We start from the raw sequence: 20114 nt of genomic DNA on the forward strand, positions 1-20114 counted from the left end.
AAAAGTTACCCAGTAAAATACTACTTGAATAAAAGTCTAAAAGTATTTTGGTTGAGTATCAAGGAAGGAAAAAATACAGATACCCCCAAAAACAACTTACTGTAAGTGGTATTTAAAAATATTTTTACTGAAGTACTTTACACCACTGAAAATGTTCAGAGAGGTGATGACGGCCCAGGGGAAGCAGTTGATACACTATTTAACACCATTTATTGATTCATATTAGCAGAATTGAGACGTGTTTGAGTAGAGGAAGTATCTTCTGCGTGACCGGCGTAACACTTCTCGTTTCAACCCCTTTTTCCACAGAACTGACTGACATTTAAACAGCAAATGAATCATGCCCCCCACACACACCCACGCAGAGCTTCCATGACAATGTGGTCTGTAGGGTCTCTCTGCTGACGTGAAACTTCCCTCCTGTTTGCAAACCATGTTGAGGTCAACTCTGCTCTCACTAAGAACATACAGTACATCGTGATAGAGCGCGAGAGAGCAAGAAAGAGCGAGAGAGAAACAGACAGACAGAGAGAGGGGGGGGGGGTTAGGGGTCTTTAAACAACACCACATAGCATCATATCAAGAGATCATTTATTAAAAAGGCTGTAACAATTTTGTCCTAAAATGATCCAATATTAAAACATTTTTTCAACTTCAAATGTCTTTACATCACATTGGTCTTAAAAAACAAGGTTGGGGACTTCACTTCGACATGAAATGAAACAAAAGAAAATGCAGCAAAAAATGTAACTTTACAAAACGTCATGTACCTACATGCATCAGGGTTCATAATGAAATGGTCTAATAAACATACCGTACACATGTAAAAAAAAAGGGATCAAACCATTTATACACAACAGACTACTGTAGCTGTTAGCCGCCAAAAAGGACAAGAGCCATTGTGTGTGCAGGACCTATTAGGACTGTTACTGATATTCACCTCAGCCTGTGAATCGAAACAAATCATTAAGCACAATTTTTCCATATTAGTCACATCTTAGTCACACCTTAGTCACACCACGTACTCAACACAAGAGGCTGCTGAGGGGAGGACGGCTCATAATAACAGCTGTGATGGAGAGAATGGAAAGGTATCAAATACGGAAACCATGTGTTTGAGGAGTTCGATACTATTCCATTCCAGTCATTACTATGAGCCCGTCCTCCCAAATAAGGAGCCACCAACCTCCTGTGACAACGGTGTTTTTATTATTTTGTACTTCTGTGTTTTGGTCACATGTTCAGAACACTAGTCATGTGGTACACTATGGCTGTGTCCCAAGTATCGCTCCTTCCTCAAAGATGTCACTTGACTTGTTCACGTCCCTTCACCGATGTGATGACTGGTATATGAAACATGGTGGAAACTCCCTCTAGCCCATGCCTTTACCAATCCAATGCTTTTAGACTTGTGGGAAGTAGTACAAAATTGCACACTTCAGGAGAAAATAGATGTTATTGGGACGCGCCCCTGTATCTGGACTTGAGTGGGATTTGGCACAAAAAAAAACTAAATAATGTCTCATGACAAGTGGTTCTGTTTTCTTGTATCTGTTCCTCCTCCTTCATTATAAAACCAACACTGGAATACAGATAAAAAGTCCAACATAATATTATCCATTAACGTCACAAAAACATTGTATTTCTTAATAAAAAGAAATGAAAAGCTGGTTAGTGTTTCACCTAAACATTCGTCAGCTGTCTCTTGAAGAACCCACAGTAAGCAGATTTAGTCCAATGAAAATAACAGTCCGTTTATTGGTCTATTCAGTGATATTTCAATCACCTGATTGGTTGATGTAGTAGCTGATTTGCAACTACAGTTTTTACTTGAAACTGGACTTTTCTAGTTATTTTTCATACATGTAAGTGTTCCTATTCACATGTATCTGTTCGTTGAGCCAATACTGCTTAACAGCCCATCAGCTTATTGGTTAGTAACATCAGGGGCGCAAATGAGGTATTAGAAGTGGGGGGGACCTAATTATTATTATGTTCATTTTTGGTCTGATAAACACTCCAAACAGCCTATCCAACCACTCGGAGGTGTCCGCATGGTCCTAACGCACACCGTTGCCTCGTTTTGTATCACATTCCAATGATAAAACTGGGGAGCACAAAATGCAATTTCAGAATGTGTGTGTGTGGGGGGGGGGCATGTTCCCCCGTCCCCAGTGAAAGTTGCGCCCCTGAGTAACATAGTAATGTCAACTTCAATAGGCTGGTTGTGAATTTAGTGCAGTTATTGCCAAGGAATGACAAACATACTGGTCCCAATGACTGTAACAAAGTAACACACACACACACACAGTTAATTAAACAGGACGGCCAGAGGTCTCTCCTCCAGCCCTTGGTGGCACATACATTTCCACTGCTTTGTGTGAAAAGAGATAGCTGTCTAGACAGTGCTACATCTAGGATGCGTCTGAAATAACCCTCCATTCCCTATAAAGTGCACTACTTTTGACCAGGGCCCATAGAAAATAGGGTACAAATGTAGCGTACTATATAGAGAATAGGGTGCGTATATATGCTGTGGATGCAGAACCAAGAAAGTCTACTATGAGTTTTTCTAACCAAAATCCGGGGATTTTGAGAAAACACAGCAATTGTGTTGCGTTGAACAGTCATCATCATCATCGTAAAGGGTTTGGGGTAGCTTTAAATCACATAAGGTGGTTATTACATCGTTATAAACAGAGCTATGAGCTGTATTAAGGTCTGTGTAAGTGTAATAACTCCCTAGGACTCTGCACAGTCTTGGTAACAGTATCAAGCTTACATGGTGTCAACACACTCAAGTCTAGGTGAAGTGTCTGATTGGATTGCGGAATGTCTGATTGGTCAGTTAAAAACAGTAAGAGAGGACCCAGAGAGTTGGGCTCTGAGTAAAATTTAAAATGTGTCACTCTCTCGGTTCCTTTCCCCATCTCATATTCTCTCTAGCTCTCTTCATTCTCTCCTTCTTTCTTTCTTCACCTTTGCGTCTTCTCTCCCGCTCTCGCAGAGGTCAACGCTGAGAGTTGGGCTTTGAGCAAATTTGAAACATATTCTCTTTTCCTCACTCGTATCATCTCTTCTCCCACCTCTATCCTTTAATTTCTTAATTTAATTTTGTCTTCTCTCCATTTCTACACAGAGGTCTCCGACTGCAGCCTCATGACGAACTTGTGGCTCTTGGGGTCGATAAACTCCTCCCCCAGGTGGAGGAATGGGAGGGGCGCCACAGTGACGACCAGGGAGAAGTCGAGTCGGCGCAGGGAGAAAACCAGACCCGGGCGCAGAGCGGACGTCACCGGCTCCTCGCTCACCAGGGTCCACTGGCGCCCCCTACCATTCTCCCGTTGGTACTGCATGGTAGGGCCTGGGGAGAGGTAGCGCTCTAGAAAGGCCTGACAGAAACACACAGAGAGAATGAGATAAGACAGTCTGACAGGGTGCCACATCTTGTCATATCGAAAGTGGGGCAACAGCCATGGGTTCACTTTCACTCAGGGGAATGTTAAGTAGGCTAGATATGATTCATCGAGTGAATCAGGCTTATTCTAATCCCGTTATGGTCATGAATACCTCAAGTTGAATATTAGGTCATGTATGGCTGTTATTTTTAGTGGTCATGTCAAGGGTATAGAGATCACATCAAGAGTGTATGAATCTAAGGGGCCATGTTGTAAGTGTGTAGGGCTTATATTAAGGGTGTAGAGGCTATATGAAGGGTGTAGGGGCTATATGAAGGGTTTAGGGGCTATATGAAGGGTTTAGGGGCTCACCTTGGGGGTCATGTTAAGGGAGTAGTGGTCAGGTTAAGGGTGTAGTGGCTCACCATGGGGGTCATGTTGTGCGTGATACAGAACTGCAGGTGGTTGATAATGCTCTCCATGCTGTGATAAGGCTGCTGGCGCGTGGTCCTCAGGTACTTCTGCATGGCCCGGGCCATGGGGGCGAAGATGGCCTGAGCCGCCTCCCGGGGGTCCATCACCTCACGGGGGTGTTTGGGGGAAGTGGCGGCCGGCTCGTCGTCCTGGAGACGCTTGATGTGCGTGAAAGCCTCCTCTACCGCCACCACCAGCCTGGGAGGAGGTAGGGCATGTGTTATAGATGTGACGTTTTAGACTGGCATACACTTCCTGTATGCCTTGTCTTGGGGGCACCAATGGCAGCCTTTTTAAGCATAAATGGCAAGTCTTAAGTACTGCCACCCCTGTCTGACAAGCTCAGTGTGTCTCCTCTCCTCACCTGGCCTTGCGCTTGCGGACTCTGCGCTCCATCTCTGCCTCCTCGTAGTAATACTCGTTGTGGGAGTTGTCTCTCCTGCGGGCCGCCGCAGCGATCATCGCTCTGGACTGACCTGTCGAGTTATTGGTGCTGTTCTCTGGAGGATCAAGCAATCAACATTAAAAAACTGTGCTATTCATTGAGCAAAGAAATGGTATCACTATTGGAAGACAATAAAGACAGGGGTGAAAAGTGACTGAGGGAAAAAGGGATGAGAGGAGGAGACGAGGAAGGAAGGATAGTCTTACCTTCTCCCAGAGTGTAGACTTTGAAGCCAGAAGTCTTCTTAGAGAGGATGGACTTGGGCAGGTTGAGGAGAGCAGGGTTGTAGACTGGGAAATCACTGTAGTACTGGTCCAGCACCCACACTGCTGCTCTCTGGATACTGGAGAGAGAGACACACGGGAACCTTTAATGACCTGACATTACTATTTCAAAATGTGTTTTATTCATTTAATTAGGTAAGTCAGTTAATAACACATTCTTATTCGTTTGACCTACACCGGCCAAACCGGGACAACTGTGCGCCATCCTATGGGACTCCCAATCACGGCCGGCTGTGATACAGCCTGGATTCAAACCAGGGTGTCTGTAGTGCCTTAGACCGCTGTGCCACACGGGAGTCATCAACACTAAGATCAACATCATCCTCATCAACATTACCACCATTTTCATCATTGTAATTATCCCTTCTGCAACGTATTCAAACATCAGACAAACGTTTAACCTTCAATAGTGGCACCTGTAGCACAGACTACAGGACATATGTGGTACTGCAGCTATTATCAATCACCTGTCAGCTTCAGCGCCCCTCTAAACCCACTAGGGTGGGAAGCAGATAACTAGTGGAGCAAACACAACCTCTCCCATTGGACCATACTCATAAGTGCCATCCAAATAGCTTGATGCAACCTAAACACTCACCATACAAATGACACACATATGCAAATAGCCCCAACAAACAGGCTGATGAGGTAATGCAGGTTTCAGTTCAGCTGACTGAAATGCTAACGGTCTCTGAAACTAGCACCAAAGCTGAGATTATGGTATGAAACATGCAAATTAACACCCCAAAAAATAGCACCTGCAGATACAGGAAAACCACACTAACACACTCAAACACACACATGAACAAACTCACATTCCATGCTTTATGAAAAACTACACATGCACAAACAACATTGATGAAACGTCACAAACACACCCACCTGAGGTGTCCCACGTTGTAGAAGCGACTAGCCCCGTCTGTGGTGCGCACCATCTTGAGGCAGAAGGCAGGCTGCAGGTGTCTGACCTCCAGCAGCACTAAGGCCAGGTACTGGATGAAGAGCAGCGCGTCCACCAGCGACGCCGCGTACCCCACGATACCCCTGTAGTCCCTCTCCCGGGGCTCCAGCACGCGCACGCCGTAGAACAGCCAGTAGGACGCTACGAAGAGGAAGACGAGCGCCAGCAGCAGGCAGCGGAAGACGTAGAGGCGGGGCAGGGTGGCGCCCGGCGGGCGCAGGAACAGAGCCCAGGTGGAGATGAGGAGGACCAGGAGTTTGAAGGCCAGTGAGACGTAGAGGCCCTCGCAGGGCGTGCCGCAGGGCTCCAGGGACTCACGCCACAGCAGCTGGGGCAGAGCCAGGAAGGCCAGGGGAGTGACCAGGGCGAAGAGGCCCAGGACGGCGCCCAACGCAGGGCCCAGGAAACGACGGCATTCCAACGGGGAGGACTCCTCGAGCTCCTTGGAGACGCGGGTCAAGTCCTCGTTAGAGACGCTGTGTTCTGACGTGCCAGTCTGCACGGTGGTGGTCTCACCCCAGTTATCGTCCTGGAGTAGAGAGGTAGAGAGCGAGAGAGAGATTATTTGAGCATATGTTTGGAGGTCATAGGGAGAGGAAATATTACCTGAACAAATGAAACAAGAGGGTAATGAGAAGGAGACAGATTAGAGAAAGACAGAGAGAAAGTCAAGTAAAGGTGGAGGATGACAGAATACAGACAGATAGATTGGTCAGGGTAGTGATGGGAAATGTATTGTAGGAAAGGACTGAACTCTGACCCTGTCATCTCCACGGGTGGACTCTGTGTCCAGTAGAGGCTCTCCGGGGGGCCTGGATGGTGACTGACTTGTCTCCACGACTACTGCCGTCTCTGCTTTTGGAGCGGTGCCTGTCTCGCCTATCCCTGAACATCACACACAGAGACAGAGGGTTAACCCTAATACAGGTCCTACTTCCTAGAGGTTAACCAAACCCCATCGTCTAAAATATCACACACACTCAAAGCTTCTGTAACGTAGGATATGTGGTCACACGCAAGTTAAAGTGCATTTACAAGAGACTGAGTGTGTTTGAGTGTGTGTTCTGTATAAGTATACACTGAGTGTACAAAACATTCCTAATATTGAGTTGCACCCCCCCTTTTCCCTCAGAACAGCCTCAATTCGTCAGGGCATGGACTCTACAAGGTGTTGAAAGCGTTCAACAGGGATGCTGGCCCATGTTCTCCAATGCTTCCCACAGTTGTGTCAAGTTGGGTGGATGTCCTTTGGGTGGTGAACCATTTTCACCACGGGACACTGTTGAGCTGTAAAAAACCCAGCAGCGTTGCAGTTTTGACACAAACCTGGCACCTACCCGTTCAAAAGCACGTCAATCTTTTGTCTCACCCTCTGAATGGCACACATACACAATCCGTGTCTCAATTATCTCAAGGCTTCAAACTCCTTATTTAACCTGCCTCCTCCCCTTCAATAAGTGTAGATGAAGTGGATTTAACCAGGGACATCAATAAGGGATCATTGATTTCACCTGGGAAGTCTATATCATGGAAAGTGCAGGTTTTCTTAATGTTTGCTACACTCAGTGTATACAGTGCCTTGCGAAAGTATTCGGCCCCCTTGAACTTTGCGACCTTTTGCCACATTTCACGCTTCAAACATAAAGATATAAAACTGTATTTTTTTGTGAAGAATCAACAACAAGTGGGACACAATCATGAAGTGGAACGACATTTATTGGATATTTCAAACTTTTTTAACATATCAAAAACTGACAAATTGGGCGTGCAAAATTATTCAGCCCCCTTAAGTTAATACGTTGTAGCGCCACCTTTTGCTGCAATTACAGCTGTAAGTCGCTTGGGGTATGTCTCTATCAGTTTTGCACATCGAGAGACTGAATTTTTTCCCATTCCTCCTTGCAAAACAGCTCGAGCTCAGTGAGGTTGGATGGAGAGCATTTGTGAACAGCAGTTTTCAGTTCTTTCCACAGATTCTCGATTGGATTCAGGTCTGGACTTTGACTTGGCCATTCTAAAACCTGGATATGTTTATTTTTGAACCATTCCATTGTAGATTTTGCTTTATGTTTTGGATCATTGTCTTGTTGGAAGACAAATTTCCGTCCCAGTCTCAGGTCTTTTGCAGACTCCATCAGGTTTTCTTCCAGAATGGTCCTGTATTTGGCTCCATCCATCTTCCCATCAATTTTAACCATCTTCCCTGTCCCTGCTGAAGAAAAGCAGGCCCAAACCATGATGCTGCCACCACCATGTTTGACAGTGGGGATGGTGTGTTTAGGGTGTTGCTTTTACGCCAAACATAACGTTTTGCATTGTTGCCAAAAAGTTCAATTTTGGTTTCATCTGACCAGAGCACCTTCTTCCACATGTTTGGTGTGTCTCCCAGGTGGCTTGTGCCAAACTTTAAACAACACTTTTTATGGATATCTTTAAGAAATGGCTTTCTTCTTGCCACTCTTCCATAAAGGCCAGATTTGTGCAATATACGACTGATTGTTGTCCTATGGACAGAGTCTCCCACCTCAGCTGTAGATCTCTGCAGTTCATCCAGAGTGATCATGGGCCTCTTGGCTGCATCTCTGATCAGTCTTCTCCTTGTATGAGCTGAAAGTTTAGAGGGATGGCCAGGTCTTGGTAGATTTGCAGTGGTCTGATACTCCTTCCATTTCAATATTATCGCTTGCACAGTGCTCCTTGGGATGTTTAAAGCTTGGGAAATCTTTTTGTATCCAAATCCGGCTTTAAACTTCTTCACAACAGTATCTCGGACCTGCCTGGTGTGTTCCTTGTTCTTCATGATGCTCTCTGCGCTTTTAACGGACCTCTGAGACTATCACAGTGCAGGTGCATTTATATGGAGACTTGATTACACACAGGTGGATTGTATTTATCATCATTAGTCATTTAGGTCAACATTGGATCATTCAGAGATCCTCACTGAACTTCTGGAGAGAGTTTGCTGCACTGAAAGTAAAGGGGCTGAATAATTTTGCACGCCCAATTTTTCAGTTTTTGATTTGTTAAAAAAGTTTGAAATATCCAATAAATGTCGTTCCACTTCATGATTGTGTCCCACTTGTTGTTGATTCTTCACAAAAAAATACAGTTTTATATCTTTATGTTTGAAGCCTGAAATGTGGCAAAAGGTCGCAAAGTTCAAGGGGGCCGAATACTTTCGCAAGGCACTGTATATCATGTATGTGTTACCCACCTGTGCTTCCTGGAGCTGCGGGAGTGCGAGGACTTATAGGAGTAGCCTGAATACTGCGACTCGTTGTCCATGTCGGAGGCCGGTGGGCGGGGTTTGCCCCTGTGGGTCCCTCCTCCCCCCGTGCCGCGTTCCCCGGCTCCGCCCAGCTGACTCTTGCGGTGGCTGATGGACTTGGAGGAGAGGGCCAGAGGCAGGCGGAGGAGCTCAACCTTACTCCTGAGGGAATCTATCTTGGAGGCCGGAGGAGAGGGGGAGGACAGACCTGACGGCAGGAGGGAGAGGAAGAGCAAAGGGAGAGAGAAGGAGGGGAGAGAGGGGGGAGGAAGAGAGCGAGAAAGAGAGGAAGAGATATAATACTGTTTATTAATCAAATCACACTTTATTTGTCACATGCGATGACTAAAACAAGTGTAGACCTCACCGGGAAATGATTACTTACAAGCCCTTTACCAACAGCGCAGTTCTAGAAGAGTTAAGAAAAGATTTGCCAAATAAACTAAAAGTTAAAAAATTATAAAAAGTAACACAATAACGAGGCTATATACAGGGGGTACCGGTACTGAGTCAGTGTGCGGGTGTACAGGTTAGAGGTCATTTGTTCATGTAGGTAGGGGTGAAGTGACTATGCATAGATAATAAACAGCGAGTAGCAGCAGTGTACAAAACAAATTGGGGGTCAATGTAATCATGATTAATTGTTCAGCAGTCTTTTGGCTGGGGGGGTAGAAGCTGTTAAGGAGCCTTTTGGTCCTAGACTTGGCGTTCCGGTGCCGCTTGCCGCGCGGTAGCAGAGAAACAGTCTATGACTTGGGTGACATAATATGAACATATTATTACCATGTAATGTATTTTATTACCATGTTAGTAGTCCTATCAGATAGGCATGCTGTCACAACAGGACTGAAGGGGAGGTCGTGGAAAACACCAGAGCTCAAAGGGCTGTAACCTTGATATAGCGCTCTTTAAATAGGATTCCAAACAATAATGTCGGTCTGGGATAGTGTCATGAAACAACTCAGTGAGTTGTCAGCTTGCTTTCGTCCGATAAATTCAGATTATTTCACAGCCTGTGTCACAAGACACACATGGAAGGAAGGATGTTCCATCATTGGGAGCTGGGTTGGAATAAGAGTTGGGTTAAAATAAAGTCCTTTCTCGAAGCAGCTGAAGAAGCCTCACGATGAAGTTGTGGAAGGACTTCAGAGGTTTTACCTCTATGGTATCCCCCTGTGGTACAAACCCAATATTACCCCTCATACGGTAGTTCAGATGGAAAATACACACCATTTAACAGCAACAAATTAGTTTCACCAAGCTGACAGGAGCTTGTTACTGCCTTTCATATTCCTGTTTGTGCATGCACTACACACACACACTACACACACACACTAGAAACACACAGACACTGCATTCCCCTACCATCCCCTGTGGTCTCCGGGGCAACAGAGCTTGGCTATTACTATGGGGATGAATGAGAGACAATGGGTGAGGGGATGGGGGCTTGTTGCCATGGTGACCTGACTATCAACTCCCCACCCTCTCTCTCCCTTGCCTCTTCGTCTAGAAGCACTCGATCAGAAACATTTTTTTCCCATTTTGATTCCGCTAGAATGTGTTGCAAAGACCAATGTCCAATGCCATTTTAGCCAGACCACTATGGCACTGATTCCTAATGTGATAATGTGTAGTGAATAACCACCTCTGCACTCTATTTCTGTCATTCTCACTCCAATTCACTCAACTGTTTATGGGACCACATAATAGGTTTCATGTGAGAGTAAGACATGAGCTCCCTGGTTAAAAACACACACACACACACACACACACACACACACACACACACACACACACACACACACACACACACACACACACACACACACTATTCATACAAATGCCAATGACATTAGCTAGAATTCGACACAGGGTTTGTAGAGGCCTAAGAGGCATGATGTGAGTTACGACCAAACCATTTGAAAAGCAACAAGAACAATGTGAGGCCTTTTGCAGAAACACCTACCCAGAAAAATCAAGTGTGTACCCCGGCATTTTAACCATTGAATGAAATCGCAGAAGAAGAACGAAACGCTTATAAGCGACAGCAACCCACATCTAAAAACAGACGTGGCCATGTATCACTCCCAGGGGAATAGGGTTGTTTTGAGAAGAACTGAGCTACACGAACCTAGCAGGAACCATAGGTCTAATCAAACTAATCACAACAGACAGCTTCAGAAACAGAAGGATGCTAGGAAGTTATACATTGGGATATTAACATTGCTAACAGAGGGTGTAAGTTGATAGTAATGTCAGCCGTAAAGGTTATTATAACTTGAGGATGCCTGGAGCACCATTACTGAATTCAGAGTTCACCCTCTGAACTGTTTAGAGCGGCTGGCATTGCTTCCCAAGCAGCAAGGTATTATTGATTGGTGTGTGGTCATGGGTGTGTGTTGTAGCCTATTGACATTACATGCACTATTATTATCCATTTCCTCTGACCCATTTAACACCAACCACCTTCATTTGACCTTTATTTAACTAGGGAAGTCAGTTAAGAACAAATTCTTATTTTCAATGAGGGCCTAGGAACAGTGGGTGAACTGCCTTGTTCAGGGGCAGAACGACAGATTTGTGACTTCAAAACACTTCAAGATTGTTTTATGGGCTAAAAACAACCAAATGTGGGTTATTTGGTAACCCAGCACTGGTTAAATAGTAGACAGAACATGTTATTTTGACCCAGCCAGGTGGGTTGCGTTGGAATTACCCAAACATGGGTTCATTTAGCCATCAGCTGGGTATTTTTACTCTCACGCTGGGTTGACCTAGCAGCTGGGTCTTTTTTAATATAACCCTTAGGTTCTGTTCAGGAGGCGTGACTTATTAGGGGTGTGTCTTTCAGCTAGCTCTTATTGGTCACCCATGAGAGTAAATGTCATTCCCGTTCTTCATGTTAAGTTTACATAGTGCAAATGCAGACTTTTAAAATTATTTTACACGTTATGGTACACCACCTTATTGTATCACAACAATAGGCTTTTAGGGAATTCATACACTTCTGTAAGGATCATAAAATGTTTAAATGTTCAACCTTGGCATGTGATAACTATACAGCAGAACAGATGAACAGGAATGACATTTAGTCTCATGGGTGGCTAAAAATAACTATCTGAAAGCCACGCCCCTACTAAATTAGGCCTCCAATCTTCTGATCTGACCTGCTGGGTCATATCTCAATAACCTAGCAGTTTTTTTTAAAGAAAACGACCCAACGAAGTGACCCAACACCTGCAACCCAGCAATTAGGTCAACCAAACAAACCAGCTTTTTTTGTGTGTGTAATAGGCTTTAAAAGTTATACAGTCCCAGGTGGCACTGCTGTGTCTGAATGCCTGCGGCTCCCATCCCTTCCACAGGCCTAGATGAAAGCCTCGGTGAGGTAGTCGGGATCTGGGGGGTGGCGCCGCCTCGGCACAGAAGAACGAGGTTAATCGACCCACAGGCTTCATGGGGCCTATCCATTACGCACTGGCTCATTCCGCTGGTTGACACAATGAGCCGCATGCAACTCAACTCAGACACGCAGGAATTACGAAAGGGTGAGAATAGCCTATTTTACTGTAAACCTATTATTGGTGTTTACCCAAAATATTACGTTTCTCGGTAAAGGTTCATACGAGGCGACATGTCAAACCTAGTCTTGAAATAATGTATCAAGTCTCACGCCCATGCAGCACCACGGAGATGTGGGTTGTCGATACAGATTTTAATTAAGGGACTAGGCTACATTGAGTCTGGTTGGAAAACCACAGCATGCTGCATTCATCAACAAACTACTCTAAACCAGTTTTATACATGTGCGCATATTTGGCACACGTACGTAAAAGTGCAATTTGGGTGGAAAACTTAAAAGTTGTTGCCTGGAGACATGCAATTCAAACTCATGATATTCAAATCTGACATTACTTTCTGACAGAACCGCAAATCAAGCCAGATTGGCGCATTACCTGTAAAACAATGTCGACGGATGAAGTTATAATTAAATATGCAAATAAATTGGCCTATTGTCCTTTCCATCAATGCCACTTCATTAATCATAAACAACCAGCCAGCAATTCAAGGACTTGAATTGAAATAAACGGTCTCTGAGTGCTTTAAGAGGCAGTGACTGACAAACCTGGCAGGAGAAAGATGTTTTAATGAATTTTAACAAAAAAAATAACACTCCGAGCAGTTCAGAAAGCTTACCTTTATTTTCAAATGTGCTACCCAAATTGGTAAAAAGGGAATTGTAGCCAAAAAATCTCGACACAAAGAAAATCCCAAACAGTGATTCAAATCAGGCGGCTGGGATGTACACATATCCACATTCAGTTTCCTTCCCAACTACACCTTTCAGGGACGAAGGGTATGTAACGTAATCGCTCTTCAAATACGATATCCTTTTCTCAGATGAAAATCATCCAGGCTATACAAAAACACGAGACGCATCCCATTCTCGGTTTCTGCATCTGTTCTTCGCTGGGAGCCCCGCTGCGTGTGTGAAGACGGACATTCATCACCGAGAGGGGTGCGCAAGACAGTTAAACGCTCCACATGATACGCAAAGCTGTTGTTACATTAATAATCACATAATAAAATTCATAGAGAAAATCCAAGTGTATGTTATATCAGGTAAATTATATCAATTCCATTTCGCAGTTATGCGAAGTCAAAATATATTGCGCTTTTGTTCTGTGGTTCCGTTTAACGGCAAAACAATGCCGCCGGGTATGGGACAAACGCCCGCTCCCCTATCCAAAGGGCGAAAATCCGCTACAAGGTCCCTTCAGCCAGTTTTTATTTTGGTTTCTGTGTCCTAGTATGGAAACGGTTACCCTCTGTCTTTCTGGATAACTAGGTTTCGATTAGTTTTTCATTCATTCAAAACCCTCTTGCTCTTTGCTTTCCAACCGTAAAATCAATGGCCGGCCTCCCTTCACTCACTGGAGTCCTCAAAAACGACGCTCCGCCTCCTTACTCCTCCACCGCCCCTCTCTGTCTCTATCTCCCCTCCCCCTGGTTCTGTTAATTCTCACCTTCACTTTCGCTGGTAGACGGGCCGAGTGCAGGGCATAATCCTTGCTCCCATTTCACCTCTATGAAGGACAATCACAGGACTGCAGTTTGTCCAATGAGTTTTACTACAGACGCTTAGTCCTAATCCTCCCCAAACTGTCCTTTTAATTTAAAGCTGCCTCTGACCCGTGGATGCTCCTCTATCTAACAGATGTAGGCCTATTCCACGTATTCTGTGCTCCAGAATTAGGCCTATGACCCAAAACCCTACACTTATTTATTAATTACATGTCCGAGCTCTTGAATGTAACCAAATATGAATTTGGACAGACATATAGATAGGCATGTGCAGCATTATAAAACACATGTTTAAACACACTTTACTCTGACATGCATTGTCTGCTCGACTGGAAAGTGCCTTAGGCCTACTCAGAAACCTACCACCCATGCATGCACTAGTCCCCATAAAGGTATAATATATCCTCTTCCAACTCCATCATGTGAATCTCAATTGTTTTTCGCTCTCCTCACCTCCTTTTCAAAACGCATGTGACCTTAGACCACTGCTCCCGACCACTGCATCTCAGTGCGAGAGGCATCACTACAGTCCCTGGTTTGAATCCAGGCTGAGTCACATCCGGCTGTGATTGGGAGTCCCCTAGGACAATTGGCCCAGCGTCGTCAGGGTTTGGCTGGGGTAGGCCATCATCATAAATAAGAATGTATTCTTAATTGACTTGCCTTGTTAAATAAAAGGTTAAAAAATATATAAAAACATTTCAATTGGAAAAAGTCTGTGGTTCCTCCCCTCATACACCACATGACCAAAAGTATGTGGACACCTGCTCATCAAACATCTCATTCCAAAATCATGGGCATTAATATGGAGTCCCCCCTTTGCTGCTATAACAACCTCCACTCTTCTGGGAAGGATTTCCACTAGATGTTGGAACATTGCTGTGGGGACTTGCTGCCATTCAGCTACAAGAGCATTAGTGAGGTCGGGCACTGATGTTGGGTGATTAGGCCTGGATCGCAGTCTTCTTTCCAATTTATTCCAAAGGTGTTTGATAGGGTTGAGGTCAGAGCTCTGTGCAGGCCAGTCAAGTTCTTCTACACCGGCCTCGACAAACCATTTCTTTATGGACCTCGCTTTGTGCACAGGGGCATTGTCATGCTGAAACAGGAAAAAGCATTCCCCAAACTGTTGCCCCAAAGTCTAGAATGTCATTCTATGCTATAGTGTTAAGATTTCCCTTCGCTGGAAATAAGAGGCCTACCCCGAACCATTATTCTTCCTACACCAAACTTTACAGTTGGCACTAAGCATTTGGGCATGTAGCGTTCTCCTGGCATCTGCCAAACCCAGATTTGTCCGTCAGTCTGCCAGATGGTGAAGTGTGATTCATCACTCCAGAGAACGCTTTTCCACTGTTCCGGAGTCCAATGACAGCGAGAGTTACACCCCTCCAGCCAATGCTTTGCATTGTGCATGTTGATATTAGGCTTGTGTGCGGTGCGGCTGCTCGGCCAAGGAAACACATTTCATGAAGCTCCCAACAAACAGTTACTGTGCTGACGTTGCTTCCAGAGGCAGTTTGGAACTCGGTAGTGAGTGTTGCAAATGAGGACAGATTATTTTTACTCACTATTCGCTTCAGCGGTCCTGTTCTGTGAGCTTGTTGCAGCCCCAGTATACCACTTTGCTGTTTGCTCTTAGAGGTTGCTACTTCACAGTAACAGCACTTACAGTTGACCGGGGCAGCTCTAGCAGGTCAGAAATGGGATGAACTGACTTGTTAGAAAGGTGGAATCCTATGACGGTGTTGCGTTGAAAGTCATTGAGCGCTTCAGTAAGACCATTCTACTGCCAATGTTTGTCTATGGAGATTGCATGGCAGTGTGCTCGATTTTATACACCTGTAATGGGAGTGGCTGTAATAGCCAAATGTCCACATAATTGTCCACATGATTTTGTATATATTGTGTACCTTCTCCTCCAATGCATTTTGAGAAGGAAGCAGGAGAGAGGACGTGAGCAGTCAAGGAAATACAATTTAGATTCACCCATCATGTTAGTGGACAAAGGTCCGTTTGGATTTCCCCTACTGAATATAATATTTCCTGGCCCTCAACATCAATACTTGGCTTACTTTTCTTAAGCCCTTGGCTCCTTTCCTAGAAGGTGAATAAAGTAGGCCATTCTGGGCAATTTTTCCCAGGTCAAACCAATTGAGGCTGCTCACTGTCACCTCCACAGCTCTCCTCAAAGTGGTCAACTTCAATGATACGGGAGGCCCTAAAAGACAATACATTTGTCGGGCCCTTGAGAGAGAAATTGGCCTGATATTTCTGTACTCAATAGTGGATGTATAATGTGTGAATAAATATGCTTACTGGTAGCTTCATTTGATTCAGGATCTGTAAATGTTCATGGTAGAGTTAGTTTCTTTCTCATATCAACGAAGGTGAGCGAGTTAGGACTCAATCCTTTTTTCAAAGTTATTATTTTTAATGTCACAATACACATGAATCTGCAACACGACTTAATTTTCCTTCTTCGCAGCTAACAACCGCACCATTTATTCAAACGTGAGAGAAAATAAATGTACACTTTTTTTCGTATCTACAAAAATAAAATCAAAAGAAAGGACAAAGGCTTTCCAGGAAAAATACAAGATTGTGATTTCTATATTACATAAGTGAACGAGATGAACAGAGAAAATAATCATTAAAGACATGTGTATGCCCTAGTTTGTTGTGCAGCGGTTTGACAAAGGGAGGAACCATCAGTTCTAACCTCTAAAAGAGAGAGATGGTTAGAGAACTCAAGACAGAAATGTAGGAAAAACACAGACAAAAGACCAGAAGAAAAATAACTAACTCAAAAGAGTTGGGTAAATGAATGTTGAGCTAAGAGACAGAATGAAAGTAAGAGTCTGGAATCGTCCACCATGCCAAGGTAAACAAAAAAATCTGCATCCCCTCTGGAGCCCCAACACGCACTGTAGTGTTACACAGACATATTGTACGCTGACCACACAAACACACACACAGTAGTGTCACACAGACATATCGTACACTGACCACACACACACACAGTAGTGTCACACAGACATATCATACACTGACCACACACACACACAGTAGTGTCACACAGACATATCATACACTGACCACACACACACACAGTAGTGTCACACAGACATATCATACACTGACCACACACACACACTGTAGTGTCACACAGACATATTGTACACTGACCACACACAAACACACACACTTTAGTCCCAGACATATCGTATGCTGACCACACACACACTGTAGTGTCACACAGACATATCGTATACTGACACCACACACAATGTAGTGTCACACAGACATATCGTACGCTGACCACACACACACAGTAGTGTCACACAGACATACCGTATGCTGACAACACACACACTGTAGTGTCACACAGACATATCGTACGCTGACCACACACACACACACACCGTACGCTGACCACACACACACATACCGTACGCTGACCACACACACATATATCGTACGCTGACCACACACACATATATCGTACTCTGACCACACACTTAGAGGGTTAACAGACTTCCTCTCCCAATGAATACAAGTCGTCTGTGCAAAAGGTGTCTTTCAGTCCAAACCTATGCCACTCTGTATGAAGGAACATCCCTTCATGGTTTTTTTGTGCCAGTACAGCAAACACTAGTATTACACACACAATACAGTAGAGCGTTCTTTAGGAAACGATGACGACATGATAGACATCTGTGCATTCATTGAACATGTATCCTTTTTCGTAGTGGTCATCGCTGTATGTCTAGGAGTAGCGCTGCAGACGAGACAACAGCCCTTCAGTAGAGAACAGTGCGGTAGTGGTGTTACCACGGCGCGTTACTGAGGTCACCGGGAAGATGTTGTCGCTACAGACAACCCATCCCGTAGCTTAGCAGCTGTACATACATGCAGGACTTGCTGCATACGTCAGAATGACTGACCGACCACCATCTTGGTTATCCCTTAACAACAACACACCTCTTCCTTCATGGCGTTTCTCTCCTGTGTGATTATCAAACATATGTATCACATAACATGAATGATTTTATGGATGAATGAGGACTGTGCATGTTGTGATCTCTTTACTCCTTCCTTCCTTCCTCTTGGCCCAGTGCAATAAACCTGAATATATATAGCTATATAGACACAGTCCTTCGATCAGCCTCCATGGCAGGCATACTGTAAAGCAACCAGCGGTAGAGAACTACCATCTTGGCTCAAACTAGGTGCAGCTTTGACTCCCAATAGAGCCGGTGATCTGTCCAGTGTCCTATCCCTCACCAATCCAATCAGCTTTGGCGTATGGATACATGAGAGGACGCATTGTGGGTAAAGTGCCGGGTTCCTTGTCCAGTCGTTATTTTGTCAAAACATCAGTCACTTCTCAACTCTCTCCCTTGAACCCAGTGTTCTTTTCAAAGTATACTAACTTCTCCTTCCAATGTAGACAACCTTATTCATTCCATTCAACATTTTATCCTTGACATTACTCAATTTAGATTCCTCTCACTTCTTGTACTCTCTTTGCTTCTTCACACAACTGTTTCATCACTGCTTCTCTCCATTTCCCCCCTTCATCTGTCCATCCTCTCGTCCCGGGACTCTTTCCTGCTCCGCAGAGGTCAGAGTTCACCCTAACTCCATGCTGGGGGCAGCCCCTTGGGTGTCAGGGGGCAGGGGCATCAGTCCTGCATCAATTCCTGGTCTCCCAGGGAAACGCCAACGACACCCCGGTACTTTCTGGATTCTGCTCCCATGAGCAGTGCGTGCTGGGATTGGGCTGATGGTGAGGGGTGTGAGAGGGGGTTAGGGGGTAAAGGTTGGGGTCCCAGTCCATCAGTGTGTGTGTGCGTATGTCTACGGCAGGGTGGGAGTAAGTCCTCGCTGAAATGACAACGTTAGAATCCAGTGGACAGGATCTTCAGCTTGGCTGGCTCTGCTGGGCTCGCCTCCTTTCCTGGAGGGAGAGAGAGAGAGAGAGAGAGAGAGAGAGAGAGAGAGAGAGAGAGAGAGGGAGAGATATGTCAATAACAGAACTGATGTAAACACAGACAAACACAAACCAACAACCAGAAAAGGTCCATATTGAATTTGAAGGTTTAAGAAATGCCTTTATGAAATGTGGTATCCAGACCAAATCTTTCCACAAAACCTCTTCTGTATGACCCTGACCTCTTCTATCTATCCCCTGAACTCACCGTCTCCTGGGTCCCGGTTCAGAAACGGTGTCCTGACGACGGTTGCCTGGATATGAAAGAGGTCACCAGACTCTGGATTGACAGGTGGCTCTCTCAGTGTTTTCAGGAGCTGGTGATGAGCTGTCTCTATGTCCTGGGGGGGGTTATGAGGGGAGAAAACGACAAGGAAAGATTAGCATGGAAATAACGTCCAAGTGTGTGTGTGTGTGTTTAAAACGCCTTACCCTCAGCTGGTGCAGCTTTCTCATCAACTCCTCGATGGTGTGGAAAATGTCATCCACGTTTTTGATTATATGGCTCTGGAGGCTCTTTTGTGATTGACTCTGCCCTTCCTGCCGACTCAGATTTCCCCTCTCCGATTGATTGTCCGCAGACATGATGGAAGCGACCTGCCCTTCTTTCTCATGAGTCTGTACGGGCGATGAAATCACTTCCTGTTCCAGATCAGGAAGTTCAGTGGTGGTCGGGGTGGGGGGGTCGTTGACCTCATCTGTGTGACTCTCGTCCAGCAGTCCCTCTCCCTGCTCCGTAGGCATCGCCAGATAGAACACGTTTCCTGCAGCACAGTGGGTTTACATTTACATTTACATTTAAGTCATTTAGCAGACGCTCTTATCCAGAGCGACTTACAAATTGGTGCATTCACCTTATGACATCCAGTGGAACAGCCACTTTACAATAGTGCATCTAAATATTTTAAGGGGGGAGGGGGGTGAGAAGGATTACTTTATCCTATCCTAAGTATTCCTTAAAGAGGTGGGGTTTCAGGTGTCTCCGGAAGGTGGTGATTGACTCCGCTGTCCTGGCGTCGTGAGGGAGTTTGTTCCACCATTGGGGAGCCAGAGCAGCGAACAGTTTTGACTGGGCTGAGCGGGAACTGTACTTCCTCAGTGGTAGGGAGACGAGCAGGCCAGAGGTGGATGAACGCAGTGCCCTTATTTGGGTGTAGGGCCTGATCAGAGCCTGGAGGTACTGAGGTGCCGTTCCCCTCACAG

The 20114-nt window shown here is 45.1% G+C and overlaps 2 protein-coding genes across 2 annotated transcripts in view; both read right to left on the minus strand.

Moving 5' to 3' along the window:
- Positions 1-574: 574 nt before the first annotated feature.
- LOC124008604 (vang-like protein 2) lies at positions 575-13750 on the minus strand. Its single transcript, XM_046320006.1, is given in 9 exon segments — positions 575-3392; positions 3824-4070; positions 4237-4372; positions 4524-4660; positions 5484-6091; positions 6323-6370; positions 6372-6447; positions 8777-9038; positions 13028-13750. Coding segments are annotated over 8 exon segments (1584 nt in total). The 5' UTR covers positions 8848-9038; positions 13028-13750; the 3' UTR covers positions 575-3131.
- A 5045-nt stretch (positions 13751-18795) lies between these two features.
- Positions 18796-20114, minus strand: part of LOC124008894 (rho guanine nucleotide exchange factor 11-like) — a 35617-nt gene continuing 34298 nt past the window's right edge. Inside the window, exons 41-43 of the mRNA XM_046320491.1 lie at positions 19344-19675; positions 19120-19252; positions 18796-18878 (exon numbers count right to left, since the gene is read on the minus strand). Coding sequence (XP_046176447.1) covers positions 18820-18878; positions 19120-19252; positions 19344-19675 — 524 coding nt within the window. The 3' untranslated portion in view covers positions 18796-18819. The remainder of the gene's footprint in view (positions 18879-19119; positions 19253-19343; positions 19676-20114) is intronic.

The sequence above is a fragment of the Oncorhynchus gorbuscha genome, linkage group LG21 (assembly GCF_021184085.1).
Source record: "Oncorhynchus gorbuscha isolate QuinsamMale2020 ecotype Even-year linkage group LG21, OgorEven_v1.0, whole genome shotgun sequence".
Lineage (NCBI taxonomy): Eukaryota > Metazoa > Chordata > Actinopteri > Salmoniformes > Salmonidae > Oncorhynchus > Oncorhynchus gorbuscha.